The sequence below is a fragment of the Sarcophilus harrisii genome, chromosome 3 (assembly GCF_902635505.1).
Source record: "Sarcophilus harrisii chromosome 3, mSarHar1.11, whole genome shotgun sequence".
NCBI classification, from domain to species: domain Eukaryota; kingdom Metazoa; phylum Chordata; class Mammalia; order Dasyuromorphia; family Dasyuridae; genus Sarcophilus; species Sarcophilus harrisii.
This window is the reverse complement of record NC_045428.1, coordinates 395,279,670-395,296,006: the sequence shown is the minus strand read 5'-3', so window position 1 is coordinate 395,296,006 and position 16,337 is coordinate 395,279,670. Positions and strand designations below refer to the sequence as shown.

The window sequence follows — 16,337 nt, the reverse complement described above, 5'->3', positions numbered from 1 at the left end:
CATCTACTGGTCATCCTGCCATTTAGGGGAGGGGGTGAGGGGGTAAAAGGTGAAAAATTGGAACAAGAGGTTTGGCAATTGTTAATGCTGTAAAGTTACCCATGTATATATCCTGTAAATAAAAGGCTATTAAATAGAAAAAAAAAAAAAAAAAGGAAATTGTTACAGGGGAAAAAAAAAAAAAAAAGTAATAGAGGGATCAAGACAGACATTTCAGTAATTTAACAATACCTATCTATGTGTATGAATATGTATGTGAAAATATATACATACATACATTACGCATATGCATGCTTGCATATATACTTTATGTATGTATAACACTTTGCAGTACCCAAAACACCGTCATATCTTATAATCAACACACACACACAGGAATTGTAATATTCTTTATATATATGTACATATATAACACGTGTGTGTGTGTGCATATATGTGTGTGTGTGTATATATATATATAGAACATAACAATTCCCATCTAAAGCTATATATATATATATATATATATATATATATATATATATATATATATTAAACTTCATTCATTTCCAATTTCAAACTAAGATCTTGTTTTGTTATGATGGGAGGAGGAAAAGAGGGAGATATTTAGTGTCCACTTTTCTAATTTATCAGCTACAACAGTGTCTAGCCGCTTAGAATGGAAAATGAAAAATATGTAACTGAAACAGATTAAAAGTTCATCTCTCTGTTCTTATTATGTCTCAATAAATTAATAGATTCAGAATTTCAATCCTAGAAAGAATAGTGGAATTAATTTACTTTAAACGTCAGATTTTTTAAAATGAGCTCTGATGCAAAAGATCTAAGAATGGAAGATTACATGCTCAGCAAAGAAAAGAAAGAAAACTGTCTAAGTCCAGGGGTTACAAGAATCACAAAACCCCACAAGATTTAGAATTTTTTCTCCTGGGAGAATAAATGGTGTTGCAGAAATGGCATAGGATTAGGAGTCAGGAAACTTGAGCTGGTCTCATTAATTCTGCTACTAACTAGCATTGGAAATTGAGACAAGTTACTTCCATCTCTAAATGCCTCAATTTCTTCACCTGAAAATGGGGTTAATAATACAGTTATTATTATTATTATTATTATTAACAGTCTGTTAAAATTCAGAGTTGTTTTGAAAGCCAAAAGAGATGTTATGTAAAAGTATTTTATGTTAAAAGCATGCTCTGCTAAATATAAGATAATACATAAGATAACACTGAATCTTCCTTATATTTATACACGTGAAATGAATTCCCAAGAAGCATCTAACTTCTAGGCTTTGGGTTCTACCTCTTTATAAAAAAGGGGGTTGAATAATAATATTTATTGACCAGAACCTACATAAATGATATCAATAAAATGGCACTGATTCTTAAATTTTTCTTTAACACAATAACATCCCTGGAGGACTCAAATCTAACTGGAAAAGTTCCTGTAAAATAGTTGTTTAAAGCCCCTAATTCTGTTCACCAGGAGATATTTTGACCTGAATAAAAGTATTGATGATATATTCATCAAACATGCAGATGACACATAACTGAGTGAGATAACTAACACATGAAAGTCAGTATCCAAAATGATCATGGCAGACAATGGCATTGGTCTAAATCTAGTAAGGTAAAATTCAATAGAGATAAAAGTAAAGTTTTGTACTTATGTAAAAATAAAATTTCATAATTACAACATGAGGAAGGCATGGCTAGACAACAGCTGTTATGAAGAAGATGGAGGAGGAAGCTAGGAAACAACAAATTCAGTGAGTCAGTAATGTGAAGTGTAGTAGACCAAAAAAAGCTATAATGGAAAAAAAAGCTAATGCAATCTTGATTTTAACTTTCAGGAATAGGCCCACTCTCATCTAGTAGCCTTATGACATGGTTCAAAAGGACATTAATGAATTGTAAAGTTCCAGAGGAAAGAAAACAGGGATGGTAGAGAGCCTTGAATTCAGGTTATGTGAATGTAACTGAAGGAGCCAAGCTCAGTCTAGATCAGGGAAGATAGGGAGAAGGAAGGACATAGCAGTTATCTTCAGGTATTTGAAGGTTTGTCATGTGTAGAAGGGATATGATTTGTTCTGTTTGGTTGCAAGGAACAGAATCAGGAGAGATAGATAGAAGTTTCAAAAAAGAGGTAGTAGTTTTTCCCTACTTGGAGGTCTTCAAGCAGAGGCTGGATGGTTACTTTGTCAGTGAGTAGCTAGCTACTGAAGGCCCTTCCAGTTCTCAAATTCTGTGATATTAAATTTAAGGAGAATGATCATAGGGGAAGAGGAAAGGGTTGAAGACTAGCTAACTTAACAGAAGCTACAATTTAGCACGAGTTAGCAGTGATCTCCCTTACTGTACTTGCCTCTGATCTTTGCTCTCTTATCTTTCATACCAATCTCTACCTAGAGAACACATATACATAAAATGCTCTTTTATAAAATAACCTTAGGAAGCATCTCTTCACTTAAAAAGAACTTAGAATAAGAATCTCAGAGGTTCACAGAATACATGCTTTTGGACACTAAGACTTTTTTCTTTACCTCTAATGATATTTTCAATGTATTTTTATGGAATATTTTTATGAGTAAAAGAAACTTCAGTCTCACTTCTAGGACACAGATACCCTTCCACCACTAATAGAGAACCTGCACACCCACTTCAAGGTTTTGGTATTGTTTTTATTTTTTTAAGTATGTAGAATGAAAGCCCAAATAAGGTGAACCACTAAAGGTCAGTAAGATTTCTAGGTTAAGGACTTCAAGCTATGAAAATTCCAGATCCTCAATTGAGACTTGAAAAAGATAATGAGGAAGTTTTGTAATACAAAACTTATAAACCTCATTCGGTTCCAAAAGTTAGATCTTAACAAGCCATGTTTCTGGTAAAACTACAAGAAAGAAATTGTTTAGAAGGCTATCTTCTTTTACTTTACTCCCTTTGGGATCACCTCTACAAACTGAACATCCAAGGCAATACATCCTAGAAAATTTTTCAAGGGAAAAAATCTTGAGGAAAGACCAATAATAAAATAAAAGCAGGTGACTCTAAGTCTATGCCACAACTGAAAATAGTTTTTCTCACCTATTAGAACCACAGATATTTCAAAACAACATTGAGTTGCAGAGCAGGCCTATCAGAAGCAGAATGCCTTTTTAAATGTAAGCTTTTATTTACTTCCAATTTTAAGTTATTGTGACAGATGAAATCTGGCAACACCACTTCATGTCTAAACTATGACAACTACTTTTTAATTAGTTTTCCTGTCTCCAACCTTTTTTTTCCCTTGATACCATCCTTCACACCACCACCTGATTACATTCTAGGCAAGGAATTTAGTCCCAGAAGGCCCAGCCAATATGAGCTAACTGCCATGTCCAAACACTCACGGAGCTTTCCTACCATTGTTCACACTTGTTCCTTCTTCTACTGGAATGCTAATCTTCACTTATCAAAATCTTATCCATATCTGAAAACCCAGATCAAATAGCATCTCCTCCAAAATGCCTTTCCTGATCCTCAAGTCAACCTTCCTTCCCCTACATTCTTAGCATTAGGCAATGCTACTTACATGGCATTTATTACAATTACTATTCATGTTTATATAATACATTTTATAAACATTTTCTTCCCAATAATTCTGAGAGTTAAATAGGATGAATAATACCTGCTTTTTTAATATGAGAAAACTAAAGGTTAGGAATATTAAATGTTATGTCCACATGTGTCAATGCTAACAAAAATGTTAGAGACAAGATTCAGAGATTTATCACTGAAAGGGTTATCACTTAGTGTACCATCATTTACAGATAAGGAAACTGAGGCCCAGATATGTTAAATGACTGTCCCAAGTCACACATGTAACTAATAGCAAAGTTGAGATGTGAACCCTGGTCTTTTGATTTTGAAATCTTTACATTGTACCAGGATGCTCACCCAGTTTTCCTACCTCAGATAGAAAACCGCTGTCTACCCAGACAAGGACAGAAATGCTACATACTCCTCCCCAAAACTCTGCTCTTTCCTTATCTCTAAAATATAACTTTCTTGTCCCTTTCTCTAAATAAATTCAAATTCTGAAACTATGTGCTTACATTCTCTTTAGTCCTACTGGTTGATATTTTAACAAACCGTGTGTGCGCGCAACACATAATCTGGGAATGCAGAAGAGCTGGGATGGAGGGTAGAATGTCATGTATGAGAGAAAAAAGACCAGTTAGTTAGACCAAAGTGTAAGAAGCTGAATAATTTACAATGATGCTACAAATACTGATTATTTTATATTGTATTAATTGTATTGTAATTTAAAACTACTGTTACTTTCTTGCTACAAATTCCACTTGATCAAAATGAGAGATGGAGAGGACATGATATAATTTTATTCACGTTTGAATAAAAATATTCAAATTTTAATATTTTATATCACTACTCTAATAATATTGATAAAGAATGCGTTAATGAAGTCTTTATTTTGGAAAACAGTTTGTGCAGTATACATATTACTTGTTCATTTGATGCTTCTAAAAATGGCACCTCGTTAATGGAATGTTTATTTTCTTCTTAATTTATTAAATAAAATAATATATCTAGAGGACTGCACAAACCTTGCAAGGGTCCTCAAACTACAGCCTGCGGGCCAGATGCAGCAGCTGAGGACGATTATCTCCCTTACCCAGGGTTATGAAGTTTCTTTATTTAAAGGCCTACAAAACAAAGTTTTTGTTTTTACTATAGTCTGGCCCTCCAACAGTCTGAGGGACAGTGAACTGGCCCCCTATTTAAAAAGCTTGAGGACTCCTGTCTTAAAGTGTTAGACTAAATACTAGCTAGTATTATAAATATCATCATCAACTATTTTCTCTTTTGTCCACTGAACTTTGAAAGGGTGGAGTGGAGAAGATCCAGATCTATAACCATAATGATATTAGGAATTACTAGTTAGGAAACTCCTTTTACTGATGCATGTCAGCCAACTGTTCTGCACCTTAGGGTCTTAAAAGTTCTGAGCACAGAGAGGTTAAGGGATTTACCCAGGCTCACAAGGCCAGTATCTGTCAAAGGCAGAACCTGAACTCAGATGCTCCTGACTCTCCAGCCCTCCACTACTTGGCTATTTTATAAGTTCCTTTTCCATTTATACTGACAGCATTATCAATATATTATGATGTACAATTTCTGATAAATTTTTTTCTTTTGCATTCATTGTGATTTCTCCTAATTTTCGATTTTGTTTTTTCTTCCTAAGTACAACTGCCAATTTTATAAGTTTTGTTCTTTAAAATAAAAAAAGTTTGTTTAGTTGAGGTCATAGTTTTAAAGCTGAAAAACTTTAGGGGTCCATCTAATCCAATTATTTCATTTTCTTCACTTCCTTGTAGCATAGAGAGGCTACTGGGTCCCTACCTGAGACTGGAGATGAGAACCCAGGTTTTCCTAATTCCAAATCCAGTATCCTATTCACTACATCATATTGGGCCTTGTTTGGCATTTCAATTTTTCTTTTATTATCTTATTGAAATTGACTTAGTTAAATAATTTATTTCCTTATACTTGATTTTGGTATATTAATTTGTAATTTTCTAGGTTCCTTAATCTTAAATTCATTTTGTTTTCCACCTACAAGCTTTCAATGATTTAAATTTCTGCTTCTGTTGGGACCCTACCCTAAAATGTTAATATGTAGTATTTATAGTTAATTTTAAATGTAAATTTTTTTTCTATAACTTGGTTTTTAACCTTAGTAAAGTTATTTTTAATCACCATTTAGGCCTGCATTTTTTAAAAATAAAATCATATTTCCAATTATATTGCATCATGATCCACAAAGGTTATTTTTTTAATTTCTGCATTTCTTAGATTATCTGTAACTTCTCTAAAATATAGAATAAGATCTCTTATCATTTTGCAAAAAAAGGTGGAAGGAAGGAAAACATAAACAACCCACTGTTGACAAAATTATTTCCATTTATATTTTCTTTAGTGATTATTCACAGAAACACTCTTATCTACCTTTCATAATTATTCCCATTTGCTGGTCATTTCTTAAAGGAATCAAAGTCCCTATTATACCAGAGTTCAAATCCACAAAGATCTCTCAAGGATTTGTTAAATAAATCTCCTTCCTATTTCTATCTCCATTCCAACTCACAGGATTCACCTAAAAACTCCTGGTAGAAGTACAAATAAGTCTTTGGGGGGAGAGGGAGGAAAGAAGAAAAATCTATTCAAATAGCTTAAGTATCTCACCAAAAGGTATAAGAACATGTGAAAATAAAATGAATTCTTAATGGTATTTCTAAGAGAATACCGAAGGTGAAGACAGAGCTTCCTCACCAGTTCTCTATGCCAGTAAAATCTTGGGCCTAATTCCTATACCTATCCTTTTAAAGCTGCAGGTGTGTGATCTGGGGTGGGAAAGACTAGCTAGTAGTCACCATATCAAATCAAAGAATCCTATAATAATAAATGATGATGATAATGGGGTGAAGGGGAATTAGTGCTCATTATTGCGGTTACTTCTCCCCATCTCTCTCCTGACTACTAAGACTTCTGGATACATGTATAGCTGAAAGTTTCCCATCCTAGAAACCATGACTTCAATTCAATTCAATAAACATTTATTAAACACCTATTATGCTAAAGCTCTGAGGATACTAAGAAAAGATTAGCATCCCTGCTCTCAAGGAACTTATGTTCTATCTACTGTAGATAAATATGTAGATATTTGACTGAAACTACCTCCCTAACAAACTCCTCCCACTGCCTATCTTTATAAGGAGCAGAAATTTGCTCACTCCATTTCAATTGGTTGCTTTGCCTGGATTTCAATTCCAAGGGAAAAGATGCCCCCTTTGGTTTCTATCCCACTTTCTAGCTCCTTTTATATGTCGTCTTCCACTCATTAGATTGTTAAGCTCCTTGTGGGCAGGAACTGTCTTTTTATTAATTGTATCACCAGCATCTAGTACATTGCCACGTAGCAGGCATTTATGTTTACTGGATTAGATAAATATATAATATATGCAAAGTAAATGAGAAAAGAGACCCTGCCTTCCTTCTCTGATCATATCAACTTGAAGACATTCTTCTCTCAGGCTTAGAAGGAACAATAACCCTGTGCAACATTCATCTTATTACGACAGTTTAGCACCCAGTCTTATGCCATGAAGAGATCACACAATGTATTTGCTAAAGGAACTACTTATTTACAACCAAATGTTGAGAGTTTTGAAGGATCATTAGATCCAAGCTAGTTTAAGCCTCATTTTGCAGATTTAAAAAACAAACAAATAAATCTGAGTCACCTAAATAGATCTAGCAAAGTCACACTATTAGTTTAGTGATATATCAGTGCCTTCTAAAGATAAGCTCAATTTTTACCTCATGACTTTAGAGAATACTTGGATTCTAACATTCAAAATTACATTTTCAATTATCCTTAATCAAGAGTCACATAATACAATACTCTCTCTAGGGAATCTATAGTCCAGATATTGCCACAATTCAGGAAAAAGGTGAATTATGTGTTCTATCCTATTTAAATAGGAATGACAGGGGCCAAAAACAAAAACCATCAAGATGTGGAAATCCCTCAAATTCTAGAGAAGGATTCTCAATTGTTTTTAGATGCTAATTAATTATAACTTGCGTTGACTTTTCTCCTCTATCCAATGTCTATAAGTATGTAGTGATTTGAAGGGGGAAGATGCTCCATAGCTATTCAAGTCAGTCCTGGACCAAGAATTTGAGTGTCTCCACCTCCATTTCTTCCTTTTCCCAGATGTGGGGAATTTTCTTCTGGCTCTACCTTTCACTGGGGCTAGTAGGAAATAAATCTCTGTACCTCCAATAGTAAAAACTTCAAATTTGTAAATTTTGAGTTCTGAGGGTTTCACGTAAAATAAGTCTAAAAACAAAAACTGGAGATTTTAAAGAGATGTGAACTGCAGCTGCTATTGAACCAGATACTTGTTCTAAATGATGTCCAATTGTGATTCTCCACTAAGGATTCAATGCCCTAAGCATGTAGACACCACTCCAAGAGCTTATGTTCTATTAGGGAAAATGATATTTACAAAGTAAGTAAAATATGACATATGTACAAAGTAATGGGAAGGGGATCATGTAACAATTATGGAAATAAGTAAATGTCTGACTTAGGAACTAGCACTTTGCCTGAGCTTTAAAGGGGAAAGATACAGATTCTAAGAAGTGGAAATGAGAAGTAAATTCTAAAGACACAGGGGACAATCTTTGTGAAAGTTTAAGAGATTGCATGTCTCATAGGACAAGCAGCAAGTAGGTCAATCTGGTGAAGTCTCTGGAACTTTTTGACTAAGAAAATAATAAGGTCAATGCTTGTTTTAGGAGTATCGTTTTGGCAGCTTTATGGAAAGTGATCTAAAGAGGGGAGAACTTTGAGGCAAAAAGAGCAGTTAGGAAGATATTGAAATAGTCCAGGCAAGAGGTAATGACAAAGGAATAGCCAAAGACACGATATTTTAAAATATTATGGAAATAGAACCAATGAGACTTAGTAACTGTTTGGATGGATGGGAGGGAAAAGAAAAGATGAGAATAACTCCTAAGTGATGAATTTAGGTGAACAGAAAAGTGATGATACCCTTAAAAGAAACAGATAAGTCAAAAAGAAAGAAGAGTTCAGAAAATGAATTATTTTGATTATGCTGAGTTTGAATAATCTATAGAATATTCAGTTCAAGATGTTCCGACAATAACTGGTGATTCTGTCCTGCAACTCAGGAGAAAAACTACAACTGGATAAAAATCTGGGAGTTATTTGTGTAGAGGTTAAGTTTCATGAACCCATGGAAACTGATGAGATTGCCAATAGAGTAAATTCTTTATCTAAAAAAGAGGAAAGCCCAGGGGGAGGGCAGAAAAGTAAGAAAAAAATCAAGAGAAATCAGTGTCTTGAAAACTTGGTGAAGAAAAAGAATAGGTGATCATCAAATGCTATAAAAAGGTCAGAAAAGACAAAGATTATTTTTAAAAGGCTGCAGATTTGGCAATTAGAGTTCATTTTCTGTGTTCACTTTCAAAGACCATCTAGATATTCTGTATATCAACATAGCAAAGCAAGAACTACCTTAGCTGTAGGATGATCTAAGGCAATTTGGTAGAGCCTCCCACAAGCCTAAAGAGAAAGACCTTGGAAACAAAGAAGAAAGGCAAGCCAGCTGTTTTTTTTTTTTTTTTCCTGGTTAATTTCTTGAAACACTTTAATCTTATGTCATTAAAAAGTACTTACCTCTGCCTCTTAAAACCCTTTGTTTCTTCCAATATTCAATGTATTCCCCATCCTACTATTGTTAGTGTTTCACTCCTTTCCTCAAATTATTTTGAATTTGCTTTTCAATGAATCAATTAAACATTAAGTTCCTACTATGTGCCAGCACATAAGTGCTTTTATGTCTATATGTTATTAATTTTATTCAGTAGAATAAGAGTAGAGGCAAGTTTTTTTTTAATCATTATTATTACTTTTGCCAGGTCTTATGCATACTAGGCATTAATTTGATTCATATTAATAATTAATAAATTTGAATTCAAATTTTAAAAAGTGAACTGTATATCCAATATAAAGATGAATTAATCATCATACCCATATTATTTCTCTCCTCACAAATTCTCTGAATTTATATTTTTAGACAAAAACATGAATTAGGGTATGTTCCTGTTAGGAAGTAAAGGATTCCTATCTGAAAAACATGATTAAAATTCCAATTCCTCGTAATGTTACTCTAGTTTAGATTCCTTAATTTTTAAAAACACATACTTTACTCAGTAGTAGTATATTTATTTTCCAGCCAAAGGGTGATTTTAAAAAACTCAGTATTAGGGAAAATGTACTAAAAGCCAACATCAAATTACTGAAGGCTAACTAAAATTACAAAATACAACTTCCTAAGGAAAAAAATTTTGACAGTTGCTTCTATTGAACACTCATTTACATACGTCCAAAAGGAAGTGGCAATACTAAATATGCAGTCAAGGAATAATTGTGTAAACCATTTTGGTTATACAGTACAAACTCTGAACCAGCTTAGGTATAAAGGGTGGGGAGCCTGTGAGAGATGGGAGGTACAGAGAACATGCCCACTCCTTAATCTATTAGCAGTGTTGCAATAATTTACTATTATGTAAGCTAATTTTTTAAAAGATAGGCCTAATCCCACACCTCAAAAGTCTATACAGTGAAGCCATTCCACAAAATCAGTATTCAGCAAACAATTATGATATCCAGGCCCTGTCACTAGTTCCCTTATATAATACAGATACCCTTAAATACAAAATACTATTTCAATTGTCAATCAGGTCTCTACAAAATAATCACCTAGACAGGCTAAGAAAGGCTGGATGACTTGCCCAAAATCACACAACTGGTCAAGGGCAGAGCTGCAATGAGAATGGGATTTCCTGGTGCCTTGCCTTTTCTACTAGGTTCCAATGCTGCCTCTCAGATGGAAAGAAACAGTGGGTCATTATGAAATCCTCTCCAAATATTCGGTACTAGCTTTTTTTGAGTTGGCCCTAAGTATCTCAACTTCTCCGGTACTACCAATGTAAACTCCACATCTCAAATGAATAAAAGAACCTTTTCCTAACTCAAATGAAGAAAAGGACTTAGATGACACAGATGTAGCTCAAACCTCTGGGAAGAGTTCATGAATCATTATTGAATTTCAGAAATGTCACTTTGAAAAAAACATTAAAAAGTGCCTGGTGTCAGTCAACTGTCCACAAATAAAACACATCACCTAAAATGACAGGATGAAAGCTACCTAACTAACCAAGGGTTTAGATCTACCTTCAACAAATATTCATTATACGATAGGTACTACATGGGACAGAAGGAATGAGAATGGCTCAATAAGTTTATAATCTAGCTAGGGAAATAAAGGATAAATAGACAAATACACAAATAAATGATGACAAACACATGAAAAGTGGTCAAATATGACATAGCTAGCTATCAAATGAATAATAAAATATCAAGAATAAAGAGAGAAATAACTATGAATTAGGCAGAGCAAGCATTTCTCCCATCTAGTTGAATGATTTCCCTTATCTGAGCTTAAAAAAAGGAAAAAAAAAAAAAAAGGCTAAACATCAATGTGTTACTGATATCACAGTCCAAAAGTCATAGTTTGTAAGCTTATGAGAGAAAAAAAAAAGCTAAGTATTTACAGACTTTTAAAAAATCCTTTAGACTGTGCTGATATGCTAAAGTATAATGGTTTTCAAGAGTCACTTATTAACACTAACCAATAAAAGATGGACTTGGCTCCTAAATCCATTTTATGTTTAGCCTTTGTATTTATTAGTACCAGATCAAATGCAAACCATGAGAGGAACTACATTCAAAAGTTAGTAGTCCTCTTCATACATCTAGGTTCTGCCATAGAATAAAAAATGTCTTCTGTGATAATTTGTTACTCCATTCTCAAACTTAATTTTAATATTTAAAGTATGTTTATTGTGTCAGTGGCTCTTAAACAGAAAAATGCTCTAACTGAAACGAGGATGAATTAATTCAATAAGCTTTTTATGATTTTTTTGGCTTTTTGCTCATCTTGAGTCATATAAATTTTAAAATACAAATGATATATTTCTGAGAACACGTCCATTGTTTCCCCCTGCTTTTAAAAAAAATTAAAACATATCATCAGATCAATTATTCAGTATTTGATAAAATCTATAACATTTTCTTTTATATTCGATGTTCAAGTATTTCCATAACCTGTTTGAACTAAACACAAATTTTTGAAATCTGCTGACTAGACATATCCATTTAGTTCAATTAAGTTGACTATACTATGAAATCCAACAATTGCATTAACAACTTAGAATACTACAATTTTTCATTGAAAACAAAAGAAGATAGTTATTTTATTTTGAATGTGACATTCCTAAAGACAATGTAAACTTTGAGGCAGCTAGGAGGCGCAGCAGACAGAGCTATAGCCCTGAAGTCAGGAGAGACCCAGACAAGTGACACTTACTTACTAGCTGTGTGACCCTGGACAAATCACTTAACCCCAGATTGCTTAGGCAAAAAAAAAAAAAAAAAAAAAAAAAAAAAAAAGATAAAAACTTCAGCTACTTAATTAATCTGAAGACTTCTTAAACTTTGTGTTTTCTTTAGTTCAAAAGTATTAAACAGGCAATTTTATTTATGCCAATGAATTTCCCCCTATGATTGATATCAACTCAAATTCAGTCATCAACACACACACACAGACATTACGGTATAAATATATTAGAGACTAGAAAATAGTAAAAATAAAAAACCCTAAAACCATTAACTTCTTCAGTTTTCCTCAGTTTACCTACTTTTTAATGAAAATGTGCCATTTCCCTTTCAAATAAAATTTTAGTACAAAAGCGGCTCTTTTCTTGGTACCCAAAAGTGTGAATAAAGACAATGTTAAGAGTCCAGAACAAAGAAAAAAAAATGAAAAAAAAACCTGAGATTTTCTCCAAATCTCGTGGGTTTCATTCGGCATTACAAAAGAAATGCCTTTTGCTCTTCTATAATGTCCATACTGAAGGTCTGTCCATAAATTATCTTGAAAGAAATAGAGTAATATTAAGAAAATATATATATAATTAGTCTCGATTTAATCTTGTTATTCAGAGAATGAAAGTTTGTCCTCACTGTCAAAGAAAATTCAAATTTATCAGGCATAACATACAAAAAAGCAGTTATTTTTTGCTGTGAATGTACTGAGGGGGAGAGGGATGTTGTATACATCCTCTTATATGGTGTTTTCAAAATATCTCAACAAGCTTCATATAACTAAAATGTCAAGTTGCTCTATCAAGAGATGCCTGATTTTTCCTCTATTCTTTTTATACTTGACACTTTTATCACTACAGTGAAAAAGTTAACTGCATCTCTCATCTGTAAGCACAGTGTACAAGAAAATAAATGTAAAGTTTCTTTGAAGGGTGTGGAGAACGTCAAGTTATACTTAATTGCTCTCCTTTTTATCTTATTGTGGTGACACAATATCTTCCAGTACAGTATCATAAGGGAAACAGGGAAGGGAAAGGAATAAGATGAGAAAGGAATAATAATCTTTTATGTGTGAGGTATTGTGCTAAGCACTTTTTACAAATATTATCTCACTTTATCTTAATAAATTAACAGATTTTAAAGAAGAGGCTTCAGAAGACCAAGAACCTACTTTTTATTCCTCTAACAATATCTAGCAAAGATTACAAAACATCATTGTCTTCATTTTTTTTTACTATCAGTTTTAAAGCCTCCTTTTATTTTTTTTTTACTGACTTTCAAACTGATTCCTTAGTGATAATTGTGCCACTTTATTATAATTCCATTCCCCATATTTTGTTTTTTCAAGCATGAATTTTAGGATTCATTTGAATATTATCTTCCAAAACATTTTCCATCTCCAAAAATGAATCTTGAATGGTATGTTGTACATTTTCAAAGCAGCATTTAGAGTCTTAGTTTTGAATCCAACAGTACATTTATCTTTATAAAGTAAGCTAATAAAGCACAAAATCAAAATCATTCTTAGGGGTGGTTCAAGACTATACAATTTCATAAGGTCCCATAATGCCCTGATTGGATATTCAAAAAACAAGGTGAAAAAATGAACTCTTTAGTCGTACCAAGTACAGATAACAGTTTTCAAACAAGAAGGCATTCCAAAACCTAATGATAAAGATCAAATTAAAAATGTCCACGAAACAATCTTTTTAAAAATTCAAATAAAACAGAAAATTTTAATAACCTATTTACTTTTGTGTCAGATTTTTAAAATGCACTATGATTTGTAATAAAAAAAAAAGGAACTTACTTCCAAATCCTTCCAACTCAGACTATAGAACTTGCTAGCAAAAGATCATTATGAAACAAGTATCCCAACATCTGTCCTTACATAAAAAGGCAGCATGAAAAGAAATAGAGAAATTTTATAACGGGGGAAGGAAGGAAAGGAGACTGGGAGGAAAGCCATCCACCCAAGACCAAAAAAAAAACAAACCAAAAAAACCTAGAAAAGTCGTTTTAAGTAAAGTATTTACTATTCAAGCATAAACCTCATTTTAAACAAAACAAAAACCCTCAACAAATTCTATTCTATACTTGCATATTTTGCCCATCGCTGCAAAAAAAAAAAAAAAAACAAAACAAAACAAAAAAAAACTGAACATATTCTGCCTTACACATTTTAGAACTACAATCCGAAAAACCAAGTCCAAAGACAAAGCAGCCCTGGGGAAAATAACAATTGCGCAACACAGCAACAGCTCCAACTTGTCCCTGGCCTTCAGCACTGTAAAGGCTGGCACGCTATAAAGCAGAAAGGGGCCAATCTAGGGCAGCTGTGAGCAACAACCTATAACTTTCACTGAAGCTAGAAAAATGCATTCACATCAGCTCCACCAAGGCAAGAAAGCTGCACAAATGTAGAAATAATGGGCCTGGGTGTCTGGGTCGTTTGGATGCCTGTGACTTGAAGAATAGACATTTCCAAAATTCCCAAGTTTTGTAATAAAGGGAGGAAGGGGGAGGGAGGAGTAGGAGGCAAGGTAAACTGAACTGAGAATTCTCAATTTTCTTCCCGAAGATAGGCAGCCAATGCTCTTGGGAACTTCATCCGATGCAGAATCCAAGCTGTGCTCTCTGGTACCACGGTCCGCGCCTGGGGTACCACTGTCAGCTAGGGACGCGTTATTAAGTTTTGGGACGGCTTCAGACTGTCTCTGAGGGCGATTTAGGTCACTTTAGAAGCCCGTAGCTAATGAGTCTTTATAACATTTGTTTTCCTCTGTAACCTAGAAATTACTCGTGGGAGGGGTGAGCATGAGAAAAAGCCCCCTTTCCCTCCCTTACCCCATGAGGCAGTAATTGGGGGAGTGGGCTACAGAAGATGAATGTCCGAGAAGCCTAGGCTTCCATCCCGGACAAGCGCCCCGCACCAGGGAGGCTCGGCCACTCCTCGCAGACCCCGGGGTCCAAGTCCGCCCCATACCTCATCCTCCCCCTGGCGACTAAGCACGCAGGCTTCAAGGCCAGGGAGGGCTGCTCAGGAATGGACGAGTGAAGGAAGGGACGAAAGAAGCCCGAGCAGGCCCGGCAGGCGCCCAGGGAGCTTCTCCTCCCTTGACAACCAGACCCAGGGGAGCAGCGTAGGGGCGGGGCGGCGCAGGCTTCACCCCACCCCCTCCCTCGGGGCAGATGGAAAGGATCAGAGACGCCTCCTCACCCCACACCCGCACCCGCGCAGCCGCAGTGCGGCGACCTGGGGAGGAGGGGCACCCGGAAGAGGTCGCGGGGGCGGGAACAGCTGTTGCCCCCCTCACCTCCCCCTCCCACCCAGAGCTGGGAATCCCCGCCCCCTCCCACACGTCTCCTTCCCTCCTCCCTAAGGAAAGACGAGTTGGCGCGCTGGGGCTAGTTACACGCGCGTGACGAAGTGAGGCGGGGGGAGCTGTCCCCCCCTCTCCTATCCTGCATCCACTGCATCCCAGGGACTTCCCATCTTCGTCCCCCCAAGGGCGCCATCCTTCACCCCTCCCCCTCCGTTCTCCCCTGAGAATGGGGGCGGGGGGGTGAGTTATTTTTCCTTTAATGTCAGACTCCTCGGCGACTCCGGCCCTACCCGCTGTCCCCTCTCTCCGGAAGGGTCGTCCCTTTTCGCCCCCTCCCCCGTCCCTGTTCCCGTAGGCGTGACGTCTGTGCCCCCTAGCTCCCGAAGGAGTGACGTCTACCGCTCCCCCCCCCAGCCTCGGTCTGGTGTGTGACGTCTATGTACCTCCCCCCCCTTCGCCGGTCCCGGAGGTGCCGGCAGCAGCACCTGTTGCGACGGGGGTAGTTCCAAGTCCATCATGTCGGGCTTCCGACCCCTACACTGGGGCTCCCCTGTCGGACTCCTTTCTCTCTGCTTCCGAGACACGGCGCCAAGAAGGAAAACGCAGCGGCAGCGACGGTGGCGGGGAAGCGTGGAAGTCGCTCCTTGAATCTCTCTAGTACTTCACTCTATTCCACCCAAGGGCCGGGACTCCCCGACACAGCCCCGGCAACGCCCCGCCCCCCGGCCGCCCAGAGGGTGGGGTAGCCGTGAGACCACGCCCATGGAGGCTGGCCGCTTCTTCCAGGCTCCTCCTCCTAAAATCCCCCGCCCCTGGCTTGCTGACTTCCTGCGAGTCTGGGGGGTGGGGGGTGGAATGGGCCCAGGTTTGCGTGGGTGTCCACGCGAGTGAGTACTGGGGGAAAAGGGAGTGGGAAACGGCATGTTGGCAATCCTTATTTATACCTCCTCTCCATTCCTATTGGGGGGGGGG

At 36.5% G+C, this 16,337-nt stretch overlaps 1 protein-coding gene across 2 annotated transcripts in view; it reads right to left on the bottom strand.

The window, feature by feature from the left end:
* NFE2L2 (nuclear factor, erythroid 2 like 2) overlaps positions 1 to 16,072 on the bottom strand; it is a 34,229-nt gene extending 18,157 nt beyond the window's left edge. Inside the window, exon 1 of one of the 2 annotated variants that reach the window (XM_031960415.1) lies at positions 15,851 to 16,072. In XM_031960415.1, the coding sequence (XP_031816275.1) occupies positions 15,851 to 15,883 (33 nt within the window). In that variant the 5' untranslated portion in view covers positions 15,884 to 16,072. Of the gene's footprint in view, positions 1 to 15,025; positions 15,324 to 15,850 lie in introns of those variants that run through there. The other variant, XM_012544848.3, reaches the window with a different exon arrangement.
* Between the last annotated feature and the right edge of the window lie 265 nt (positions 16,073 to 16,337).